This window comes from Centropristis striata, chromosome 7 (assembly GCF_030273125.1).
Source record: "Centropristis striata isolate RG_2023a ecotype Rhode Island chromosome 7, C.striata_1.0, whole genome shotgun sequence".
In the NCBI taxonomy this organism is placed as follows: Eukaryota; Metazoa; Chordata; class Actinopteri; order Perciformes; family Serranidae; genus Centropristis; species Centropristis striata.
In genome coordinates this window covers 33,301,373-33,322,705 of record NC_081523.1, presented here as the reverse complement: position 1 = coordinate 33,322,705, position 21,333 = coordinate 33,301,373, and the positions used below count along the sequence as shown (strand labels likewise).

The 21,333-nt window shown below is 37.8% G+C and overlaps 1 protein-coding gene across 1 annotated transcript in view; it reads left to right on the top strand.

Moving 5' to 3' along the window:
- Positions 1-20,846, top strand: part of LOC131974624 (solute carrier family 12 member 2-like) — a 29,361-nt gene extending 8,515 nt beyond the window's left edge. Inside the window, exons 7-26 of the mRNA XM_059337017.1 lie at positions 837-945; positions 1,038-1,165; positions 2,884-2,968; positions 3,742-3,890; positions 7,165-7,272; positions 8,504-8,627; positions 8,727-8,828; positions 11,115-11,270; positions 12,399-12,498; positions 13,097-13,208; positions 13,316-13,456; positions 14,978-15,084; positions 15,807-15,886; positions 16,978-17,100; positions 18,136-18,249; positions 18,367-18,478; positions 18,582-18,668; positions 19,172-19,307; positions 19,413-19,480; positions 20,250-20,846. Of these exons, the coding sequence (XP_059193000.1) occupies positions 837-945; positions 1,038-1,165; positions 2,884-2,968; positions 3,742-3,890; positions 7,165-7,272; positions 8,504-8,627; positions 8,727-8,828; positions 11,115-11,270; positions 12,399-12,498; positions 13,097-13,208; positions 13,316-13,456; positions 14,978-15,084; positions 15,807-15,886; positions 16,978-17,100; positions 18,136-18,249; positions 18,367-18,478; positions 18,582-18,668; positions 19,172-19,307; positions 19,413-19,480; positions 20,250-20,385 (2,277 nt within the window). The 3' untranslated portion in view covers positions 20,386-20,846. The remainder of the gene's footprint in view (positions 1-836; positions 946-1,037; positions 1,166-2,883; positions 2,969-3,741; positions 3,891-7,164; positions 7,273-8,503; positions 8,628-8,726; positions 8,829-11,114; positions 11,271-12,398; positions 12,499-13,096; positions 13,209-13,315; positions 13,457-14,977; positions 15,085-15,806; positions 15,887-16,977; positions 17,101-18,135; positions 18,250-18,366; positions 18,479-18,581; positions 18,669-19,171; positions 19,308-19,412; positions 19,481-20,249) is intronic.
- The last annotated feature ends 487 nt before the right edge of the window (positions 20,847-21,333 follow it).

The following is a 21,333-nucleotide window of genomic DNA, read 5'->3' as shown; positions in this document are numbered from 1 at the left end:
ATATCTCTACATCTTTTTGATGGATCAAGATTATTTATTTTACAAACATGTGTGCTTTCTAGAATATGAATCATACTAACTTTGTTAATTCTCAGATTTTTTTGTCCAACACCACCATGAGGTTCACTTTAGTAGAATAAGCAAGCACAAATATCATCAGGTCAACATTTTAATGTCTCAAATACTTTGATTGTTGACCAAATACCGGCAAAAAGCCTTCTGTCTGATCGGGGCCTTGTGGACTTGATGGTCTGAACTTCTTGAAGATACTTTGTCAAGTCTGTGAAACATCTCAACAAATATCAGATCGATAAATCTTGTTCAGACATTCATGGTCCTCAGAGGATTAATTATACTCACTTTGTTGACCCTCAGACTTTTCACATATGCATGTAAACACATAGTAAACTTGATCAAAACTACATGTTTTGGTTTGGGTTTTGGAAAAGGTCATAGTTCTGGTGTAAATAAGTAAGTTTGTAACATTAACTATTCAACATAAATAAGTTAGCATGGACTTTTGGTTTCACACAGTACACGAGAAGCGGCCACCAGGGTGAAGGTCCTATGTTTTGTTTGACACATCAACTACCCTTACCTTGCCTCTTTGTGGACTTTCTCGCTCTTTATACTGTGTCTTTGCATAGTGATAACCCTGTTATTTATTACCCATTAACTGATACCAGCCTGGCAAGATACTCCCTTCAAGCCACCTCGTTGCTTGTTAGGATCATCAGAACATAAACATTTTTAGTGCAATCAGTCAATGAGAGTAACAGTGAGGATTAATTTAGTCTAAAATCACTATGGTTTCCACCTCTCTCTGTCTATCTCAGGCTCAGATTGTCCTCCTGGTGATCCTCCTGGCAGCCATTGCAAACTACTTCATAGGAACCTTCATGGCAGTAGAAAGCAAAGAGCCCAAAGGATTCTTCGGCTACAACAGTCAGTCTGCACTTTATATGGCTTCATATACGAACATCCGAACATCTGCAGTGTTAGAATTTAAATTATTCGAACACTCCTTCCTCCTCCAGCTGCCATCTTTTTAGAGAACCTGGGTCCAGACTTCAGAGAGGACGAGTCGTTCTTCTCGGTGTTTGCCATTTTCTTCCCTGCAGCCACCGGGATCCTGGCCGGAGCCAACATCTCCGGAGACCTCACAGTGAGTTTTACATCTTACATTACAGGTACATCTAAAAAAAATTGAATGTAAAAGTTCAATATTTTTTGTCAATCATTGCAGAAAGTGAAACTCATAAATCATATAGATTTATTACGCATAGAGTGAAATATTTAAAGTCTGTTTTTTTGTAATTTTGCTGATTCTGGCTAAGAGACAATGAAAACCCAAAACTCAGTGTCTCAGAAAATTAGAATATTGTGAAAAAGTTAAATATTGGAGTCCACAGTCAGTGGTCCTCTGCTGGTGTTGGTCCACTGTGTTTTCTGAAGTCCACAGTCAACATAGCATCTAGCAGGACATTTTAGAGCTCTTCATGCTTCCACAAGCTCTTTGGAGATGCTGATTTCATTTTACAACAGGACTTGGCACCTGCCCACACTGGCAAAGGTACCAAAAGCTGGTTCAATGACCATGGTGTTACCGGGCTGGACTGGCCAGCAAACTCTGCTGACCTGAACCCCATAGAGATCTATGGGCTGATGTCAAGAGGAAGGTGAGAGACACCAGACGCAGATGACCTGAAGGCTGCTATAAAAGCAACATGGTGCCGTAGGCTGATCTCCTCCATGCCACCAAGTATTAATGCAGTAATTCATGCAAAAGGAGCCCAACCAAGTATTGAGTGTATAGAAATGAACAAACTTTTCAGAAGCATGCCATTTATATTTAAAATATCATTTTTTTATTGATCTTATGTAATATTCTAATTATTTGAGACATTGAGTTTTGTGTTTTCATTATCTCTAAGCCAGATCATCGAAATTACAGGAAATACAGGCTTGAAATATTTCACTCTATGTGTAATGAATGTATATAATATACAAGTTTCACCTTCTGAAATAATTGACAAAAATATTTAAGTTTTTCACAATATTCAAATTTTTTTAGATGTACCTGTAAGTGTATTATTTAGTATTTGACACTGCAATCAAGGTTGATTGATGGTTGCTGGTTGATCGCTTTTGGATGATCAAAGGTTAAGCACTTCCAAAACTTTCTGGATTCGGCTCTCTGCCACAGTTGTAGATTCCTTTTCGTCTTACCTAAAAGCTCATGTTAAGAATTTGTCTCAAGGTTCAACCCAAAGCTCCATTTTTTTCTCTATTGTCCAAAAACATGGCATCCGTCGATATGCAGATGATACGTGTTTCTATATCTCTGCTTCATCTGATGATCTGAGCCCTGCCAACACTGTTTCAGGAATCAGTGATTCCTGAGTGACTCAAAACTGTCTCTTCTGATTGCTTTTTACCACTTAAAGAACATTGCCATGGTCACACTGCTGTGTTTGATTCATACAGCTGCAGATGCTGAAACATCGTCTTTATCTCACTTACAACTTTTAAAAGAAAGCTCAACTTTAAACTCTCGAAACAATTACTAACCTCACAGCAGCATTCATTAAACATGTATTTATATTCCATTTCATTCATTTTTTTTAACATCACTGTTTGATTTGACTCAAAATCATTTTCTGCTGTTCTTGCCACTGTCTTTTTCTGTGCTTTCTAGACCTCTTGCAATGCAATTTTTGTTTTGTATTAAATTTAGTATAAATATGAAACCTTTTTTATTACTGTGACCAAAATAAGTAAGTCAAACAATGCTTTAAGCTTAGCATTCAGTATTTAAGCTGTCTGAGCCTCAAGGTAAATGCCCTGTGCAGACAATGAACTTGAATCTCCTCTCGTCTTCAGGACCCTCAGTCAGCCATCCCTAAAGGGACCCTACTCGCCATCGTCATCACAGGAATCACCTATGTGGCTGTCGCCATCTCTACAGGTAATATTATACTTCGGAGTTAAGCACTTTCATCAGCTATCAGTTGCACGACAATTAAGGGGGGAAGGACCAGTATTTCTGAAGTTCAGTTGTAAGCAGCATATGTCTTGATAACATATATATATATATATATATATATATATATATATATATATATATATATACGGCTTTAAAGGATAGGGTTTAAATTGCTAACAAGGATGTCGAACTTTTCAAGCATTTTTTGTGCTACATTTAACTTCAAAGTGGAAAACCTGTACAAAAATGAGCGTTTTTTTCAACAGTAACTCTGTGTCAGTAATGCTGACAGTAAATATGGATATGGGATGTGATTCTTCAAACTGTCACCTTTCATTAGCCCAGATATGGACATTTGGTGTGTCACCATGGTTACCAAGGATGCTATTGTAGTCTTATATTATGATAATCATAAAAAACAGTCATTTTTTGAGATATCTTTATCAAATTTGAGCTGGGAGTAGGTCATATATATAATATACTTCGACCTCATTGTGTTTTCCATCCCATAAGTTCCAGCTATATTGATCTGCAGGCCTGTATTTAACAAAAATATTCAGGGGGACAATAAAAAAACATATTTTTCAGTGTGCTTCTACTTCCATCATTCAATAACAGCAGCACTTAGAGCCAGATTTGTGCTTTGGCAACATTATTTTTTAAATTTCGTGCCAATAAAGCCTTGTTGAATTGAATTGAATTGAAATTGAGAGGCTGTTGCTGATGTCAGAGAGTGTGTCCTCCTCCTCCTGCAGGCTCCTGCATCGTCAGGGACGCCACTGGCGACCACAACGACACGGTGAGCGACACGGTGAACTGCACCGACGCCGCCTGCACGCTGGGCTACGACTTCTCCATCTGCAAGGAGGGAGGCTGCCAGTACGGCCTGATGAACGACTTCCAGGTGAGCCACAACACACACACACACGTGTGATGTGATGCAATGACTGGCCAGTTTTTTTTACTGTTTATTTCACTCCAAACACTCGGACAAGCTCAGGAATTTGTGTTACATAAAGGCCGACACACACTGGCAGAGTGTGACGTGCAGCCAAACACCCACAGCTATTGTTTCCTATGGAAGCCTACATGTCGACGAGTCGATGTCGAGTCAGGATACGGCGCTGTGCTTGTTGTAGAAAATCTACAACATGCTGCTTCCCATCGTCCAAACACGTCAACAGTCCAAACAAAAAGCAACCTTTTGATCACTTTCACACCATTGTCCCAACCAGTCCAACTACCCAGACGAAAACAAACACACAAACAGCTGAACACAGAAGACATTTGTGAATTATGGAGAAATAAACTTTAAAGAATAGACAACAGCACAAAGAGAATAATGTTTATATAACACAATACAATACAAAATAATAATAAATAAATAAATAAATTTAAAAAATAAAATTTAATAAAATTTAATAAAATAAAAATAAAAAAATAAATAAAATTAAATACGATTAAAACATTTCTGAGATGACTGTGGTGGATTCCTCAAACATTCTTAAGAAGAGGTGACACACTATTTTCGGGGTTTATATTTACATGAATAATATTGTTTTTGGTGAAGCTTATGTAATTTTTGTTAACGGACTGTCTGTCAGTGGAGGAGCAGCTGATCAAATGGTTTTATGACTGTCCATTACTGAATCAGAATCTTTTTTTTTTTGTTGATTCTCACATTTCCGCCAAAATTCAGCCCAGAATGCTTTGTGTTGTGGTCGGCTTCCTTCCTTTTGGTTCAGACTGCGTTCTTACCTGCAGAGAACTGAGCTCTGAGAAGCCAGACCCACATTTTTAGAGGATCAGAGTTCTTCTTTGGTATGTGTTGCCCTTCATGAAGCCTTCTAGACCAGGACCAGATGTATTACTTTTACCAGCAGTGGAACAAAACTGAGTGCATTTACTAAAGTGCTGTCCCTAAATACAAATCTGAGGTATTTGTACTTTAGTCTTTTCTTTTCTTGCTGCTTTCTGCTTCTACTTTTATGCGTTTATTTATATATAACTACAACTTTAGTTACTTTTGCACACAAAACACATTAAAAAAAAGTTTATAAACTATGATGTTTTATATTAACATAGACTACAAAATGATTTATGCAAGTAAAGCTAAAGCAGTAAGTCCATTAATCAGTTTGGTTTCAGTAATTAAAAAAAAATAAATCATTTTAATGTTTTATCATTCCTAGTGCTGTCAAAATGACTTTGCAATTAATTGTAAATATTTGTGGCGTTAGAAACATTAATGCACTTAGTGCAAAATAAAAATCCTGGGCTTTAAAGACAAATATCTCAAAGAATTTATGGTCTTAAAATTACAAAAATAAGCATTAAATCACAGAAAATTGTACAATTATTATTTTTTTATTTACAGTCAACATTTTGAATTGTACTGCTCTTTGGACAAAAACAACATTATGAACATGAATTTATGAGCAATAACAATATAATAATGTTATATTTAACAGTAGAACACATTCCCTGTACTCAGGACTTTCACTATAAATACTTTGACCATATTTTTCTAATTATGCTTGCATACTTCTATTGAAGTAAAAGTGGCAACAAAGGATTTTTACTTTTAACAGAGAATTTTTACAGTGTTGTATTATAACTTTTACTACCTTTAGCATGCAGCAACTGCACTTGAAACAGCTAGCTGCAGACACAAACAACTTCACACAGTGCGATATTTTCATTCCCTCCAGTGAAGTTTCTGTGTGCCATTCTATATAGCTGCAATTTATTTATTTTTATATAGTGTAATATGTTTTTTGCATGCTTCAGTTGTACATAAACATTAGCAGTATTCTGGTTTTTAAACGTTATTTTTGTGTGTATGGGATCCAAAGTCCCAAAGGACATTTGGTTTCACTCCAAACTGATTTAATACAGCTAGAACAACACACACTTTTGCTCGAAACCTGTTTATTTCTGTTTTAATATGACAAAAATAGAACTCAAGTATATCAACCCTTATGCCCTCCTCGGGCATTTTGGCTGTGTTACAGCTTGAGGCATGCATTTTTGCAGGAACTTTTCTTTTTGGTAAAAATGTTTAAAATCCGTTGTCTTTAACCCTTACACATCTTTTATACTCCATTGGTGCAGCAGTTTTAGTGGAAAAATTCAAATTATGGAAAAATTTAAATATATGAACTGGCATACAAAGGGTTAAAGTTATGAAAAGGATTTAATGTTTGGTAGTTTTGAACAAGTCTGAAGTTGTTTAAGATATTTATGGAAAACAAATCTGAAAAAAAAATATTGATGTAACCAATTTCTAATACTAAATACTAATGCAATCAAATCAATTTGTTGCTAATCTTTGAGATATCTAAGACTCTAATCACCACCAAAACCCATTAACAGATGAACACCTGCAGAGTCTCTGACGGTTTGTAATCACGAGCGAGGATCGTGTCAGTCTGCAGCCCTGATCCTGTTTCTCTGCATGCTGCTGCACTGTGTGTGTGTGTGTGTGTGTGTGTGTGTGTGAGACTGAGCTGTTCCCTAACAAAGTGCAACAGTGATAATAGTGACTGTTGTTTTGAGTCACAAGGTTTCTCGCTGGTTGGAGACGGAGCTGAATGAATGAGAGCATTGACAACATCTACCTACACACAAACACACACACACACACACACACAGACAGCTCAGTGACACTGATATCGCTGACACTCTGGTCTGTGGAAACACTTGCTCTTTTTTCCTTATAATTCTGTATTTAAAGACATTAAGTGTTTTCACTAAAATGTGTCCAACTAAAAAAGCAGATGTGAATAAATCTAAAGTGTGTGTGTGTGTGTGTGTTTCGCGTCCTCTCACACGCTGACAGACGCCACATAATGTTGGTAGGTGTGGATGTTTAAGAACAGAGCTGCAGTAATAATAATAATAATTTTTTTATATGAAGATGAGTATTTTCAGGAGACTTCTCGATTGAAAAAAATTACCAAAACCCTCATAACCTCCTTCCTGTGTGTGTGTGTGTGTGTGTGTGTGTTTGTGTGTGTGTGTGTGTGTGTGTGTAAAAAAAACTATGACTTTTTTCTCACAAATTTGCCACTTTTAATATCATAAATCTGTGACTTTTTCCGTGTGTGTGTGTGTGTGTGTGTGTGTGTGTGTGTGTGTGTGTGTGTGTGTGTGTGTGTGTGTGTGTGTGTGTGCAGGTGATGAGTCTGGTGTCAGGCTTCGGTCCTCTGATCTCTGCAGGGATCTTTTCAGCCACACTGTCGTCAGCTCTCGCCTCGCTGGTCAGCGCACCCAAAGTCTTCCAGGTCAGAAAGTTTATCTCATTTATTACAAACAAGTCAATAACAACATCATGTCAAGGGTAAACCTTACTTTCATCAGTCAGTGATGTTTCTTTGGAAAGCAGCTGCCTCCTCCGTGGTGTCCTGCCATGGACGCCATGCTTGTTGTGGTCGACTCATGACTAGAGATGTTAACCAGTTCCAATGACTCCTTCAACTCTTTACGTGTTACTCTGGAGTCCTCACTGAGCTTTCTGCGTTGGGCCTTTGGAGTGAACTTGGCTGGGCGCCCACTTCTAGGGAGAGTAGCAGGACTAAATCGTCTATTTGTGGACAGTTTGTCTAACTGTGGACTGGTGAATACCTAAAGTCTTTGAGGTTACTTTGTAACCCCTTCCAGTCTGAAGCAAATCAACAATTCTTGATCGCAGGTCTTTGGAGATCTCTTTTTTGCAAGGCATGGTTCACATGAGCAGATGCTTCTTGAGTGTTTTTTACAGGTCAAAGTATCTCTACACCTCACTCAAATCTCATTGCATTGTAAGGACTCCAAGTTTGCTAATTCCTGACTCCAATTAGCCCTTAATAGAGTCATTAGCCAAAGGGTTCACTTACTTTTTCTCCCAGCATTATGAATGTTTCATGGATACATTCAATAAAAACATGAAATATTTTTTAATTATTTAGATGCAGACCAGACCAAATGTTTGACAAATGAATGCAGAAAACTAGGTCATTTCAAAGGGTTCACATACTTTTTCTTGCAACTGTATGACAAAAAGTCACTCTGTTTCCTTGTTTCACACCTAGCCTTCACATACCATAAAATCACTTCTGTCTTTGCTTCGTTAATAATAACTACGGCTCCTGATAACAACCTGCTGGACCTACTAGTAGGTAGAGTAGGCCTCTCCTCACCCAAACTGATGGGAGGATAACTGCTGATAAAAACCATTCAACATCAGATAATGACCCAATCACCTGGCTAAGTTGTCATCACTGATGAAAACCTAAACATGGATGAAAGCCCCAGTTTTACAAACAAGCCATAACAACATCACACACACACACACACACACACACACACACACAGAATCTATTACAACAATCTCCAACATCAAGAATGAAACTTTTTTCACATTTGGATCAAAGATCTGTATTATAAACCTGATCTGAGTCTGTGAATAACTGAATGAACAGATAATAAACTCCACAAATGAAATGAATAAATGAGTAACAGTTGCTGTGTTCTTAGGCTCTGTGTAAGGACAACATCTACCCAGGGCTGGGTGTGTTTGCAAAGGGTTATGGGAAGAACAACGAGCCTCTGCGGGGTTACGTCCTGACCTTCTGCATCGGCCTCGCCTTTATCCTCATCGGTAACTTTAATCCTCGCTCTCTGAATGACAGGACTCCAGATATAAATATATAAATACATAAATATTAAACTTTCTCTCTCTCTGTTTGTCGTCCGTCAGCCGAGTTGAACATCATCGCTCCCATCATCTCCAACTTCTTTCTGGCTTCGTACGCACTCATCAACTTCTCTGTCTTCCACTCCTCGCTGGCCAACTCTCCAGGTAAACATCCATTCTGGTCTTTAAAAATTAGAATCCTGAAATAGATAATAACAAATGCATAAAATGCATAGGGTCACATAAGTCGGACATCGTATTAGGGAAAAGTATAAAAAAATTGATAAATATAGACCCCAGGGAGGGGGGTAATATTGCAAGAAAAACGTGGCAAATCTACAAGAGAAAAAGTATCATTTTATGAGATAAAAGATCTTGTTGATTTTTCATAAATTATAAATCATAAATCTGCTACTTTTTTTCTCCTCGATTTGCCACTTTTTTCTCATAAATCTGCAACTTTTTTCTCGGTAACTTGCAACTTTTCATTCTCATAAATCTGCTACTTTTTCCTGTAGATTTGCCACTTTTTTCTCTTAAATCTGCAACTTTTTTCTCGCAGATTTGCCACTTTTAATCCCATAAATCTGCAACTTTTTTCTTATAGATTTTTGTCGCTTTGAATCTCATAAATCTGTGACTTTTTTCTCGTCGCTTTGCAACTTTTAATCTCATAAATCTGCTACTTTTTTCCTGTAGATTTGACTTTTTTTCTCTTAAAGCTGTGACTTTTTTCTTGTAGATTTGCGACTTGTAATGTCATAAATCAGCATCTTTTCCCTTGTAGATTTGTCACTTTTAATTTCATAAATCTGCTACTTTTTTCTTGTAGATTTGTCATTTTTAATCTCATGAATCTGCAACTTTTTTCTCGTAGATTTGCCACTTTTAATCTCATAAATCCGTCACTTCTTTCTCCTAGATATGCCACTTTTAATCTCACAAATCTTTCACAAAAGAATCACAAAACTTTTTTCTCATGGATTTGCCACTAATAATGTCATAAATCTGCAACTTTTTTTGGTAGATTTGCCACACTTAATCTAAAAAATCTGACTTTTCTAATAGATTTGCCACTTTTAATCTCATAAATCTGCAATTTTCCCCCTTGATTTGCCACTTTTATTCTCATAAATCTGCAACTTTTTGTCTCCTAGATTTGCCACTTTTATTTTAGAAATCTGCAACTTTTTTCTGATAGAGTTGCCACTTTTAATCTCATAAATCTTAAAATTTTTTCCCCTAGATTTGCCACTTTTTTCTCATAAGTCTGCTACTTTTTTCACGTAGATATGCCACTTTTAATCTCATAAATCTACGACTTTAATATCATAAAGTTGCCAGTTTTTCTTGAAATATTACCATCCAGTCCGTTTTTTTTTCATACTTGGCCCTAATACGTCATACAGTCAAGTGCAGACCTATGAAAGTGAATAAGGGCTCAGAACATTATTGATTTTGGGTTGATATCATTTGTTTCACACATTTCCTGCTGATTTAGGCTTTTAGTTTATATCAAGAATGGATAAAAATGGTCAAAAACCCCTTCAGAACATCACTTCAATACACCAAGACCTTTGGAACACCAGAGAAAAACTTTCTCCGTATTTTATATCTTGAGGTCAGAGGTCTTGCTAAAAAAGTACTTTGAACTTTGGAGCATTATTTCACCCTCTTCCTGACAAGTTGCAGCTGTTTAAGTGAGTGAACTTTTGGGATATGATGAAGCTCTGGTTTGTATTTGTTATATATCTTTTTCCTGGTTATTTAATTTAAAATAAATTAAATGGCTGCCCTTTGAGCTTCAGAATGACTCCAGAAAGTGAACTTGTCCTCAACCTAAACTCTCAGTGTCAGTGATGTATTTCTTATCTAGCTTTTTTCCCCTCAAGGTGACACAAACACAGAGCTGTCAGTGTTGTTGATGACTGACAGATAACCTGACGCCTGAAGCCCTCACAGCACTGCACCTGCATGAGTTTTGACATTTTGTTTTTACCAAGTTTGCAAACAGTTCAAGGTTGTTGTTAGAGCTGCACTTGAAATATAAATACTGTACAAAGAACTGCAGCCATTACAGCTTAAAGTTGGGTAATTTAAAAAAAAAGATTTATTAATTTCAGAATGAAGCCAAAAGGTGTCAGATATTATGGGTTGTGAAGCACTCTGTGAGAATTTGTGATTTTAGGTGACATAAAGAACATTTACTGGACTCATAAACTGGATAACAAAGACGAAAACATTAAAAATGTTAACTTCTAACTTGCAAGTTTGACCATTTAACCAGTAAGATAAATTCTGCCTCCATCAAGTTCTTTGGAAACATTTGCACAACTAAAACTCACAAAATGGTATTTCAGTTAAAGACAGAACTTTTGTTCCTGTTTTTTCTTTTTTGGTCTGTTGCATTCTTTTTTCTCCTCCTGGCGTCATTCTGGTGTGTCATCACAGGGTGGCGTCCCAGCTTCAAGTACTACAACATGTGGGTGTCTCTGGCCGGGGCGATTCTGTGCTGCGTGGTGATGTTCGTCATCAACTGGTGGGCGGCTCTGGTCACGCTGCTCATCGTCCTCGCGCTCTACATCTACGTCAGCTACAAGAAGCCCGGTGAGAACAGAAAGAGCTCTCTTTGCTGACTGCTAACACCAAAACTGGCCAGATACTGACTTGTTTCGGCTCAGGGCTTGTTTCAGCCCATCAAGACATTACATTTATAAAATGCAGTTCCAATAATTGCCACTAGATGGCGGCTGCAACGAAAGGTTCTGAAGGAGAATATCCTCACTTTACTGTTGAAATGCAACAAAACCACAAGAATTAAGAAGAGAATAAAGTGATTTCTTGTTCTGTTCCAGCTGCTTTACACCTATTTTACGCACGCTGTAGTCAGACCTCTCAAAATACAACAACACACGCAAGCCCCACCTCTGTGTGTAACAAAGTGTTTTTCCTGCATGCATTTACAACGTGTAATGTTAAACAGCCAGCTCCATTAGAAGATATAAGTACAAGCTTATTAGTTCACTGATACTGATGAGGTTTATACTGTTTTTGTTATTTGCTGGATTTGGGTCCAATGATAACGATTTCTTTAAAGTTTAATGAAGTTGCTGTTCATCCAGGTTTTTGATGGTGAAAAGAGTGATTGTTTACCGTGGAATGGTAGAGTTGGGTTTAGTCGGCGTAGCAGTGAAATTTTAGTCTGTGGTGATGCATGATGTTACCAAAGGGTAGCATGTACAAGATGAACAGGAGGGGACCCAGAAGCGAGCCCTGGGGCATGCCAGGTCTAACTGGATTTGCAGTTATTAATGCAAATGCAGTGAAATCTGTCAGAAAGGTAGGATCTGAGTAATGAGGGTGCTGAACTAGTCTTGTGGGAATAGGGCTTTAGTCCTACATGAGGACAGAGATACTGAGTTAGTGAATCAATGAAACCAACCGAAACAGAATATTTTAGATATTTACATATACAAAAAACTGTATGTAATGTGCATTGGTCTTGTATTGGCAAATATTTGATCAAAAAATGTCAGTTTGATGAATCTCTCTGATAATGACCTCTGAACAGTGAAGCTTTCCAAGTTTCATAAAAAAGTAAAAGATAAAAATAGCAACTATAACAAAATTTTAATGAAAAGTGATGCAAACTGTTCTCCTCCGTCCTACTCGACGGCCTTCACAGACATTTATCAACATTTTAACTCTGTGCGTGTGTGTGTGTGTTTTCTGTAGATGTGAACTGGGGTTCGTCCACTCAGGCTCTGATCTACAACCAGGCTCTGACTCACTGTCTGAGCCTCACTGGAGTCGAGGACCACGTTAAGAACTTCAGGTTTCACTTTTGATCTTCAATTCTTTGATTCAGACACTTTACTGTGGAGTTATTTAAGGTTTTATACCAACTTATAATGCTATTTTTTTTTTATTGATGCTGTTTTTATGAAGCTTTGCATTGTATTTTTATGTCCTAATCGACTTATCTAGTTTGTATCTTTATCCTATTCTTATTGTATTTTTCAAAAATATTTATTAATTAGTTGTATTATGTTAATATTGTAGAAAAAATGTAATACAATTCAAACGTAATGTATTTAATGAAATTTGAGGGACTTTAAAAAATAAATGGAAGACCAGAAATAGCTTCCTTGGGCTTTGGATCAAAACTTAAAATTCAGAGGAAAATTTTTTTATATTTTAGAATCTTTTTTATTGAATTTGGAAGATTTTCAAAAGTAAATTTACAACCATAAAAAAGTATTTTTGTGGTTTCAATATAAACTTGAAATCTCATTAAAACACTCAGTTTTAAAAGGATATTTTATTAGACTTGGCTTGACAAGTTCATCCTGAGTTTCCCATCAAACTCAGAGCTGAAATTCCTGTAAAAACCCCTTAATTTCCTGCGTAAAGTGTGTAAATGTGTGTTCCAGGCCACAGTGTCTGGTGATGTCTGGCTATCCGAACTCTCGCCCTGCTCTGCTGCAGCTGGTGAACTCCTTCACCAAGAACGTGGGTCTGATGGTCTGCGCTCACGTCAGGACGGTGTGTTCAGATTCTCATCAGCCCGAGACGTTTGGGGACATTCTTCACATCTCTGGAGTGTTTCTCCGTCTGATAACCATCTCTTCTCTCTGTCTCCTCCTCCTCAGGTGACCCGGCGGCCCAACCTGAAGGAGCTGTTCCAGGAGCACGCCCGCTGCCAGCGCTGGCTCAACAAGAAGCGCATCAAGGCCTTTTACACACACGTGTTCTCCGACAACCTGCGGCACGGAGCACAGTTCCTCATGCAGGTCAGAGACTGTTATTGATTAGATTAGATTAGATTTATTTGCCATTGCACAGAAATACAACGGAATTCAATGCACTCACGTACTGGACTCATAAAAAAGCATAATAAATAGTAAATAACAAGATACATTCTCATCATCTCATCTCAATAAATAGTAAATAGAAAAGATGCATTCTCATCATCTCAGCACTTAGTATATTCATTCATGTCATGTCATTCTTTCACTGTACCATCAACTCGGTGCCATTGTATGCATTAAAACAGTAGTGTAAATGGGCGCCCCGGTGGCACACCTGATAGAGACCATAGAGGCACCGTCCTTGTGAACGGGCGGCCCGGGTTCGAATCCGTCTCGGAGCCCTTTCCCGCATGTCTTCCCCTCTATCTCCCCCTTTCACTCTGTTTCTCACTATCAATAAAGCCTTGAAAATGGCCAAAAAAATATATTAAAAAAAAAAAAAAAAAAAAACAGTAGTGTAAATATATCACTATATAAAGTGCAGAGTATTGCATTAGGTGTCCCAGATGTCCCAGATTAGTGCTGTTGGACCAGTGGGTTTATTTTCAATGTTGGAGCGATCCCAGCTGACATTGGGCGAGAGGCGGGCTTCACCCTGGACAGGTCGGCAGACTATCACAGGGCTGACACATAGAGACAGACAATCACACTCTCATTCACTCCTATGGGCAATTTAGATTCACCAATTAAACCTAAGTGCATGTTTTTGGACTGTGGGAGGAAGCCGGAGTACCCGGTGAGAACCCACGCTGACACAGAGAGAACATTAAATGAATCCTCATTGTATTATTATAATAATTATAATAGTAATAATAATAATAACAATTATTATTATTATTATTATTTCTGTTGCTGTTGTTGTTGTTATAATAATGATAATAAGAATTATTATTATATCATTATATTATTATATTATTATATATTAGGTTATTATTATATATATTAGGTAGTTAGAATGAGCCCTGCATTGAGAAAATTAATTAAATTACAAAAATGTATCAATAATGATAATAATAACACAATATGTTTGGAATATATAAAACAATCTGCATAATGAATACTTTTACTTTTGATACTTTAAATACATTTTGATGCTGATACTTATTTATTAGTGCTTTTTTACTTTATCTCTATTGTGTTAGAGCCACACACACACACACACACACACACACACACACACACACACACACACACACACACACACATAGTCAAAGACATACGCACGCACACACACACACACACACACACACACACACACCACCTTTCTATTCCAGAATATTTTACTTCCCTTGTCAGATCATTAAATTGCAATTTAATTATTTCTGTTAGTCTTGCACGGATGCTCAAGATATCACGAGACCATGCAAGAATTTCAGGAACAAAAAAATTAGAAATTCACTTGTTTTGCTTATTTTTCTTTGTTTATTGTGATGCGATGTTAACTGGCTTTATTCCCCCTCCTCCTGCATTAAGTGAATCTGAATCTGAGTCCTGTGTGTTCAGGCGGTGGGTTTAGGTCGTCTGAAGCCGAACACGCTGGTGATGGGCTTCAAGACCAACTGGAGCGAAGGAGACATGAGAGACGTGGAGATCTACATCAACACCATACAGTAAAAACTCACCAGTCCTCTGAGAAACAAACTAGGCACAAATCCCAAACTTCCAGTATCTGCAAACTACAGTTTTAATTTGAAAGATTCACTCTGTACTTTTGCTTTTTTATTTGGGAAGCAAAGATCACCAGAAATATATATTTATAAATCTAACTCCACCTTTTAAAATAAAAAAAAATCTGACATAACACATTGCATTTAGATAAAACTAAACTTTTTAAATTCTTACATTAGAGGAACTCATTTTATGATAATTTATAAACATGAATTACACAAACTGTGTCATGCACATAAAGTAAATTATATAAATACATGTATATTCCTGTTCATTTGTGTCCTCCATCATCCACATTTTGCTTTTGCATCACTTTGTTTACTTTAAAAACAAAATCTCAGTAGATTAAAAGATGCAGAAGTTTCTTTCTGATGAAAATATGAAGTTCAGACTTCAGGTTTAATAAATGATGCAAAATAAAGACGAGAAAGAGGAGAAAGCTGGCTGCGCTTCCCCTTAAGACCAAAGTAAAACAAGCTGGAATTCTTTAAGTTTACACCAATATATATATTGACTGTCTACGACTGTGGACGTGCTGTATGAATTTATTGGGGAATCAAGTCCAAATGTTGACATGTTTTTATTTAATGTAAAAATGACATTGAATGTTAAGCATGACTCAGCATCTGTGTGTAGGACAGTAACGTGTGTTTCTCTGTTGCAGTGACGCCTTCGACCTGCAGTTTGGAGTGGTGATCCTCCGTCTGCAGGAGGGGCTGGACGTCTCTCACATCCAGGGACAAGGTACTTCTGTCTGTCCACTGCAGGGGTCTGTGTCCTGTTGGTGTGAACTCTAAAATTATTTTAATATGAATATATTACACGCTGAACTACCCACACTGTAAAATAATGTACTTGGTGCTGGACTTTGCTTCAACACAGACTGTTTGGGTCGTAGCTTCTGTGGTAGAGAGCAAATTATACATCTCATCAAATGAAAAGATGCTTGTGGTGATTGTCTATGAACAAAAAAGGATCATTTCTGTCTAGATCTGAGTACTCTGCCCCCTGTTGGTCCAAGGCAATCCAGACTCTTTGCATTTCTTGTTCCCCGCTGGTGGAACACACTACCAGTTCCTACCAGAGCAGGGGCGTCCCTCTCTACCTTTAAAAACCTCCTGAAGACCCAGCTCTTCAGAGAGCATCTTCTCTCCTAGCACCACACCATAATTCTACCCCTTAAAGAATTGTCACTAGCACGTATTGATGCACTAATAGACTAATAGCTCTTACTGCACTATACCTTGATTGTTTGCTTTTATTGTTCCTGTAAGTCGCTTTGGATAAAAGCGTCTGCTAAATGACTAAATGTAAATGTAAATGAGTACAATACAGGTTCAAATGCACACACACACACACACACACACACACACACACACACACACACACACACACACACACAGACACACACACACACAGACACACACACACACACACACACACACACACACACACACAAACAAACACAAACACACACACACACACATGAAGACACACACACACATACACACAGACATACACACACACACACACACACACGAAGACACACACAGACATAAAGAGACACACACACAGACACACACACATGAACACACACACACACACACACACACACACAGACACATGAAGACACACACACACACACACACACACACACACGAAGACACACAGACACACACACGCACACACACACACACACACACACACACACACACACACACACACACACTATCAGTTCTACTTGGTTATGTTCCAGAGACAAGGAGTCCTGATCCTCAGCTGATCTCCTGTAAACTGTCTGTCTCTCTGTTTCTGTCTCTCTGTCCGTCCTGTAGACGAGCTGCTGTCGTCCCATGAGAAGCCTCCGGTCGGGAAGGAGCTGGTGGTTTCTGTCGGTCTGGAGAAAGACTCGGATCAGACTCCAGCCAGCAACCAGAGCAGCCCGCTCATCCTGAGAGGTCAGTCTGCCTCCACATCCTGCTTACATTATCATACTTTTATAGATATTTTTATACACTTATTTTTCCTGGTTTATCTTCATCTCAAACTAAGTGCAGCTCCATTAACCCTCTGAACCCAACAGAACGCTTCAGGGCGTTTTTTGCTTTTTTTTACATTCTTCTCTCTATGTCCTTGTATTTCACGTCAATATATAAAATCTCTATAAATCTATAAGTCCTACAGCTCTATGGAATCAGCGCAATCATCGCTAGAAGTGGGAACAACTCAAACATGTCTTTGTGCTGAATAGCACAGTTAGAATAACAGAAATCAGAAAAAAAGGTATATTTATCTGATAAATGATTTTAAAGTGTCATGAATGTTGTCTCCTGTCCTCTCCTCTCTGTTCTGTGTAAACAGCCTCTCCTCTCCTGTCCTCCCCTCTCTGCTCTGTGTAAACAGCTTCTCCTGTCCTCTCCTCTCCGCTCTGTGTAAACAGCCTCTCTTCTCCTGTCCTCTCCTCTCTGCTCTGTGTAAACAGCTTCTCCTGTCCTCTCCTCTCTGCTCTGTGTAAACAGCCTCTCCTGTCCTCTCCTCTCTGCTCTGTGTAAACAGCCTCTCCTGTCCTCTCCTCTCTGCTCTGTGTAAACAGATTTTCAGTGAATATTTATCACGTGACCGTTGGTCTCAGCAGAATCAATCATGTCTTCACGGTGTCTCTGAGGAGCAGAATGTAATGTTTTTAACAGGATCTGGTTAGTGCAAACGCTTTATTTTAAATGACACATGTAGAATAAAGAGATTCTGACACAAAGTTTTGGTCACTTTAGTAACCGATGACCTGTTCAAAGACCATCGGAAAGTTCAAACTCTGACTATAATGTCTTTTTTTACAGTTTCTTTCTATGATAAACGCGACGGGGTTCCGAGGGTTAAATGACAGCCTCTAAGTCAAACAGCTCTGGAGTTGTGTCTTTGTATTGTCGTGTCTCTTTACCCTCCTGTCCTGACCTGTTGTGTCGTGTCGTGTCGTGTCATGTGACCTGCTGCAGACATCAAGTCTCCTCTCAGTCTGACCGACCAGCGTCTGCTGGAGAGCAGCCAGCAGTTCAAGAAGAAGCAGGGAAAAGGAACCATCGACGTCTGGTGGCTCTTTGATGATGGAGGTCAGTTTCTACCTGGATTTGTTTTTATGTTTTTTTCTTGGGCTGTGTGGCAAACATTATGATAAACTCTCAATTTGTTCGGTGTGTGTGTGTGTGTGTGTGTGTGTGTGTGTGTAGGTCTGACTCTCCTCATCCCCTTCCTGCTGACTAACAGGAGTAAGTGGGGCGACTGCAGGATCAGAGTTTTCATCGGAGGGAAAATCAACCGCATCGACCACGACCGACGAGCGTCAGTTTAACCTTTTATTCTCACTTTATACACACACACACACAACAAACTGTGTGTTTATTATTGTGTGTGTATGTGTGTGTGTGTATGTGTGTGTCTCCAGCATGGCCACGCTGCTCAGCAGGTTCAGGATTGACTTCTCAGACATCCACGTCCTCGGAGACATCAACACCAAACCCAAGAAACACAAGTACGACAATCCTTTATTTTATTTTAAGAATTTTAAAAGTTGTTGTCTTGATCATAAAAGACAGAACATTATTTAAAAAAATATTTGCAGTACACTAAAATGACTCTTTACACACCTTTATTTGCATATAATTTTTATTAAGTTCAGATACACCAAACAGGATCCTGAAAAATATAACTTTTAAAAAGTGTATATTTATATATTTCTTTTAAAAAGTAACTACAAACTATACTATAAATTAAAGAAGATAAAAAGTATTATCTTTTAAAAATTAAAGCCACCATGTTCAGAATTGTTCACTTTAAAAAAAGAAGATGAAAGATGAAAAAATTATCAAAATCTACAAAAAAAAATCGACAACTTATGAAGACAAAAACATTCAAGAAAAAAAATTGATGACGTGTATATTTTACTGTATGTGTTTGGGTGTCTTTGTGTGTCTGTGTGTGTGTGTGTTTTTTGTTTGTGTGTGTGTGTCTGTGTGTTTGTGTGTGTGTGCGCAGTAAGCTGAGCTTCAAGGAGCTCATCGAGCCGTTCAGGCTGAAGGAGGACGACATGGAGCAGGAGGCAGCGGAGCGACTGAAGACCCAGGAGCCCTGGAGGATCACTGACAACGAGCTGGAGCTGTACAAGGCCAAGGTCCACACACACACACACACACACACACGTAAAGACACACACACACACACACCAGCTCTGATGGTTAACGCGGCCGTGTTGTTGTTGTTTGTTTGTTTGTTTCAGAGTAACCGTCAGATCCGGCTCAACGAGCTGCTGAAGGAACACTCGAGCTCAGCCAAACTCATCGTCATGTGAGAACTTTTAATTCTTCAGACATTAATAAACAATTAATCCCTCATTTGTTTATGTTTACTCTCTGATAACTGCTGGAGGTGAAGAAGAACCTGGTACAGGTGTTCATGTGACAAAGTATTCAGATTACTCACTTAATTAAAGAGTTATGAGTAACTCTAACATGCTCATATAGAAGTTCATTTTATGACTCAAGAGCAGATTAAAATATATATATATATATATATATATATATAAATATATATTTTTATAATCTCTGAGACAGGTAGGGGAAACGATTTGGCAAGTGATTTTTTTCATTTCATTTCATTTTTTTTTTCATTTTTATTTTTCTTGGTGTGTTGTGGTAATACTTGTTTCTGCCACAAGAGGGTGCACCTCTACCTCGTGTTCTGAACAGAACACAGAGCTTTGTTTTTAATTCATTCATTCATTCATTACCATTAACCGCTTATCCGCAATCAGGTCATGGGGGGATGGAGCCTATCCCAGCTGTCATTGGGCAAGAGGCGGGGTACACCCTGGACAGGTCGCCAGACTATCGCAGGGCTTTGTTTTTAATTGATATATATATATATATATATAATATATATTTTTTATTTTTTTAACATTTAGTCCCACTTTTTTTCTCCACATTTATTTAAACTTTTATTTTATTATTTTATTTAAACCCCACCCCCAACCCCCTTTATATTTTTGCACTACCTGGCCCTAATCCTCTTCCCTAAAAAGTTGTATTTTCTGTAATATATATATTTTATTTTGCAGGAGCATGCCTTTGGCGAGGAAGGGGACGGTGTCCAGCGCTCTCTACATGTGCTGGCTGGAGACTCTGTCCAAAGACCTTCCTCCTCTACTGCTGGTCAGAGGAAACCACCAGAGTGTCCTCACCTTCTACTCCTAACACACACACACACACACACACACACACACACACACACACACACACACACACACAGTATTATTCTGCCTGCAGCTGCACAACAACAGAAATATCATCAACATCATCATCATTATCATTATTATTATTATTGTGCTTATAGTTTTGTGTGTCAGATCTGAAACTTTCCTGCTGTGAAAAGAAAAAAAGTCACATTTTGTTTCCATTCAGCTTCATTTTTGTCTCATTAATTAATAAATTAATCGACTCAGTCAAAGTTTATTAATAACCGTCTGTATATTCTTCGGCTTCTGTGTGTTTTCATGTGAACTACATTAAATATTAACTTATTTCAATGTTAATTTAAAAGGATAAAATCATGATTCAGAATGTTTGCTGGTGTTCAGGTGACCTGTGATTTTGATGCCATTTTTCTGGTAACATTATTTTGTACATTATTTTATTAAAATATTAACTAAACCACATGTTTCTGTCTTTTGGGTATTATTTGTGAATATTTCAGTTTCTCTGAACATTCAAATGTTTTTAAATAATCTTGCATCAAAGTAGAAAATAAACAGTTAATAAAGTGAAACCCGAAAAGATGAAATAAGTTTTAATTTTGTAAAGCAATGTTACTAAGTACATTTATGTATTTCAGTGCTGCGTTCACTGACGCAATGTCAAGTTAGCCTGTGTACAACGAAACAGTATGCCAATATACCTTTAAAATAAAAGCACACTTTGTCAATATGCAGACTTGCACGATGATATGATACATTGAATGTTTGTTTTAGTTTATTCAAAATGACACCACACTGATAAACACTTAAAACAAGAAAAACACACTTGTAGAGACAAAGATGAAAATTCAGGGAACCCACAAGTCAAATTATCAAAATGTGTCATCTAGATCAGTGCAAGGCATATTTTTTTACCTGCTGTAAAAGACCCCAACACCACCTGTCTTCT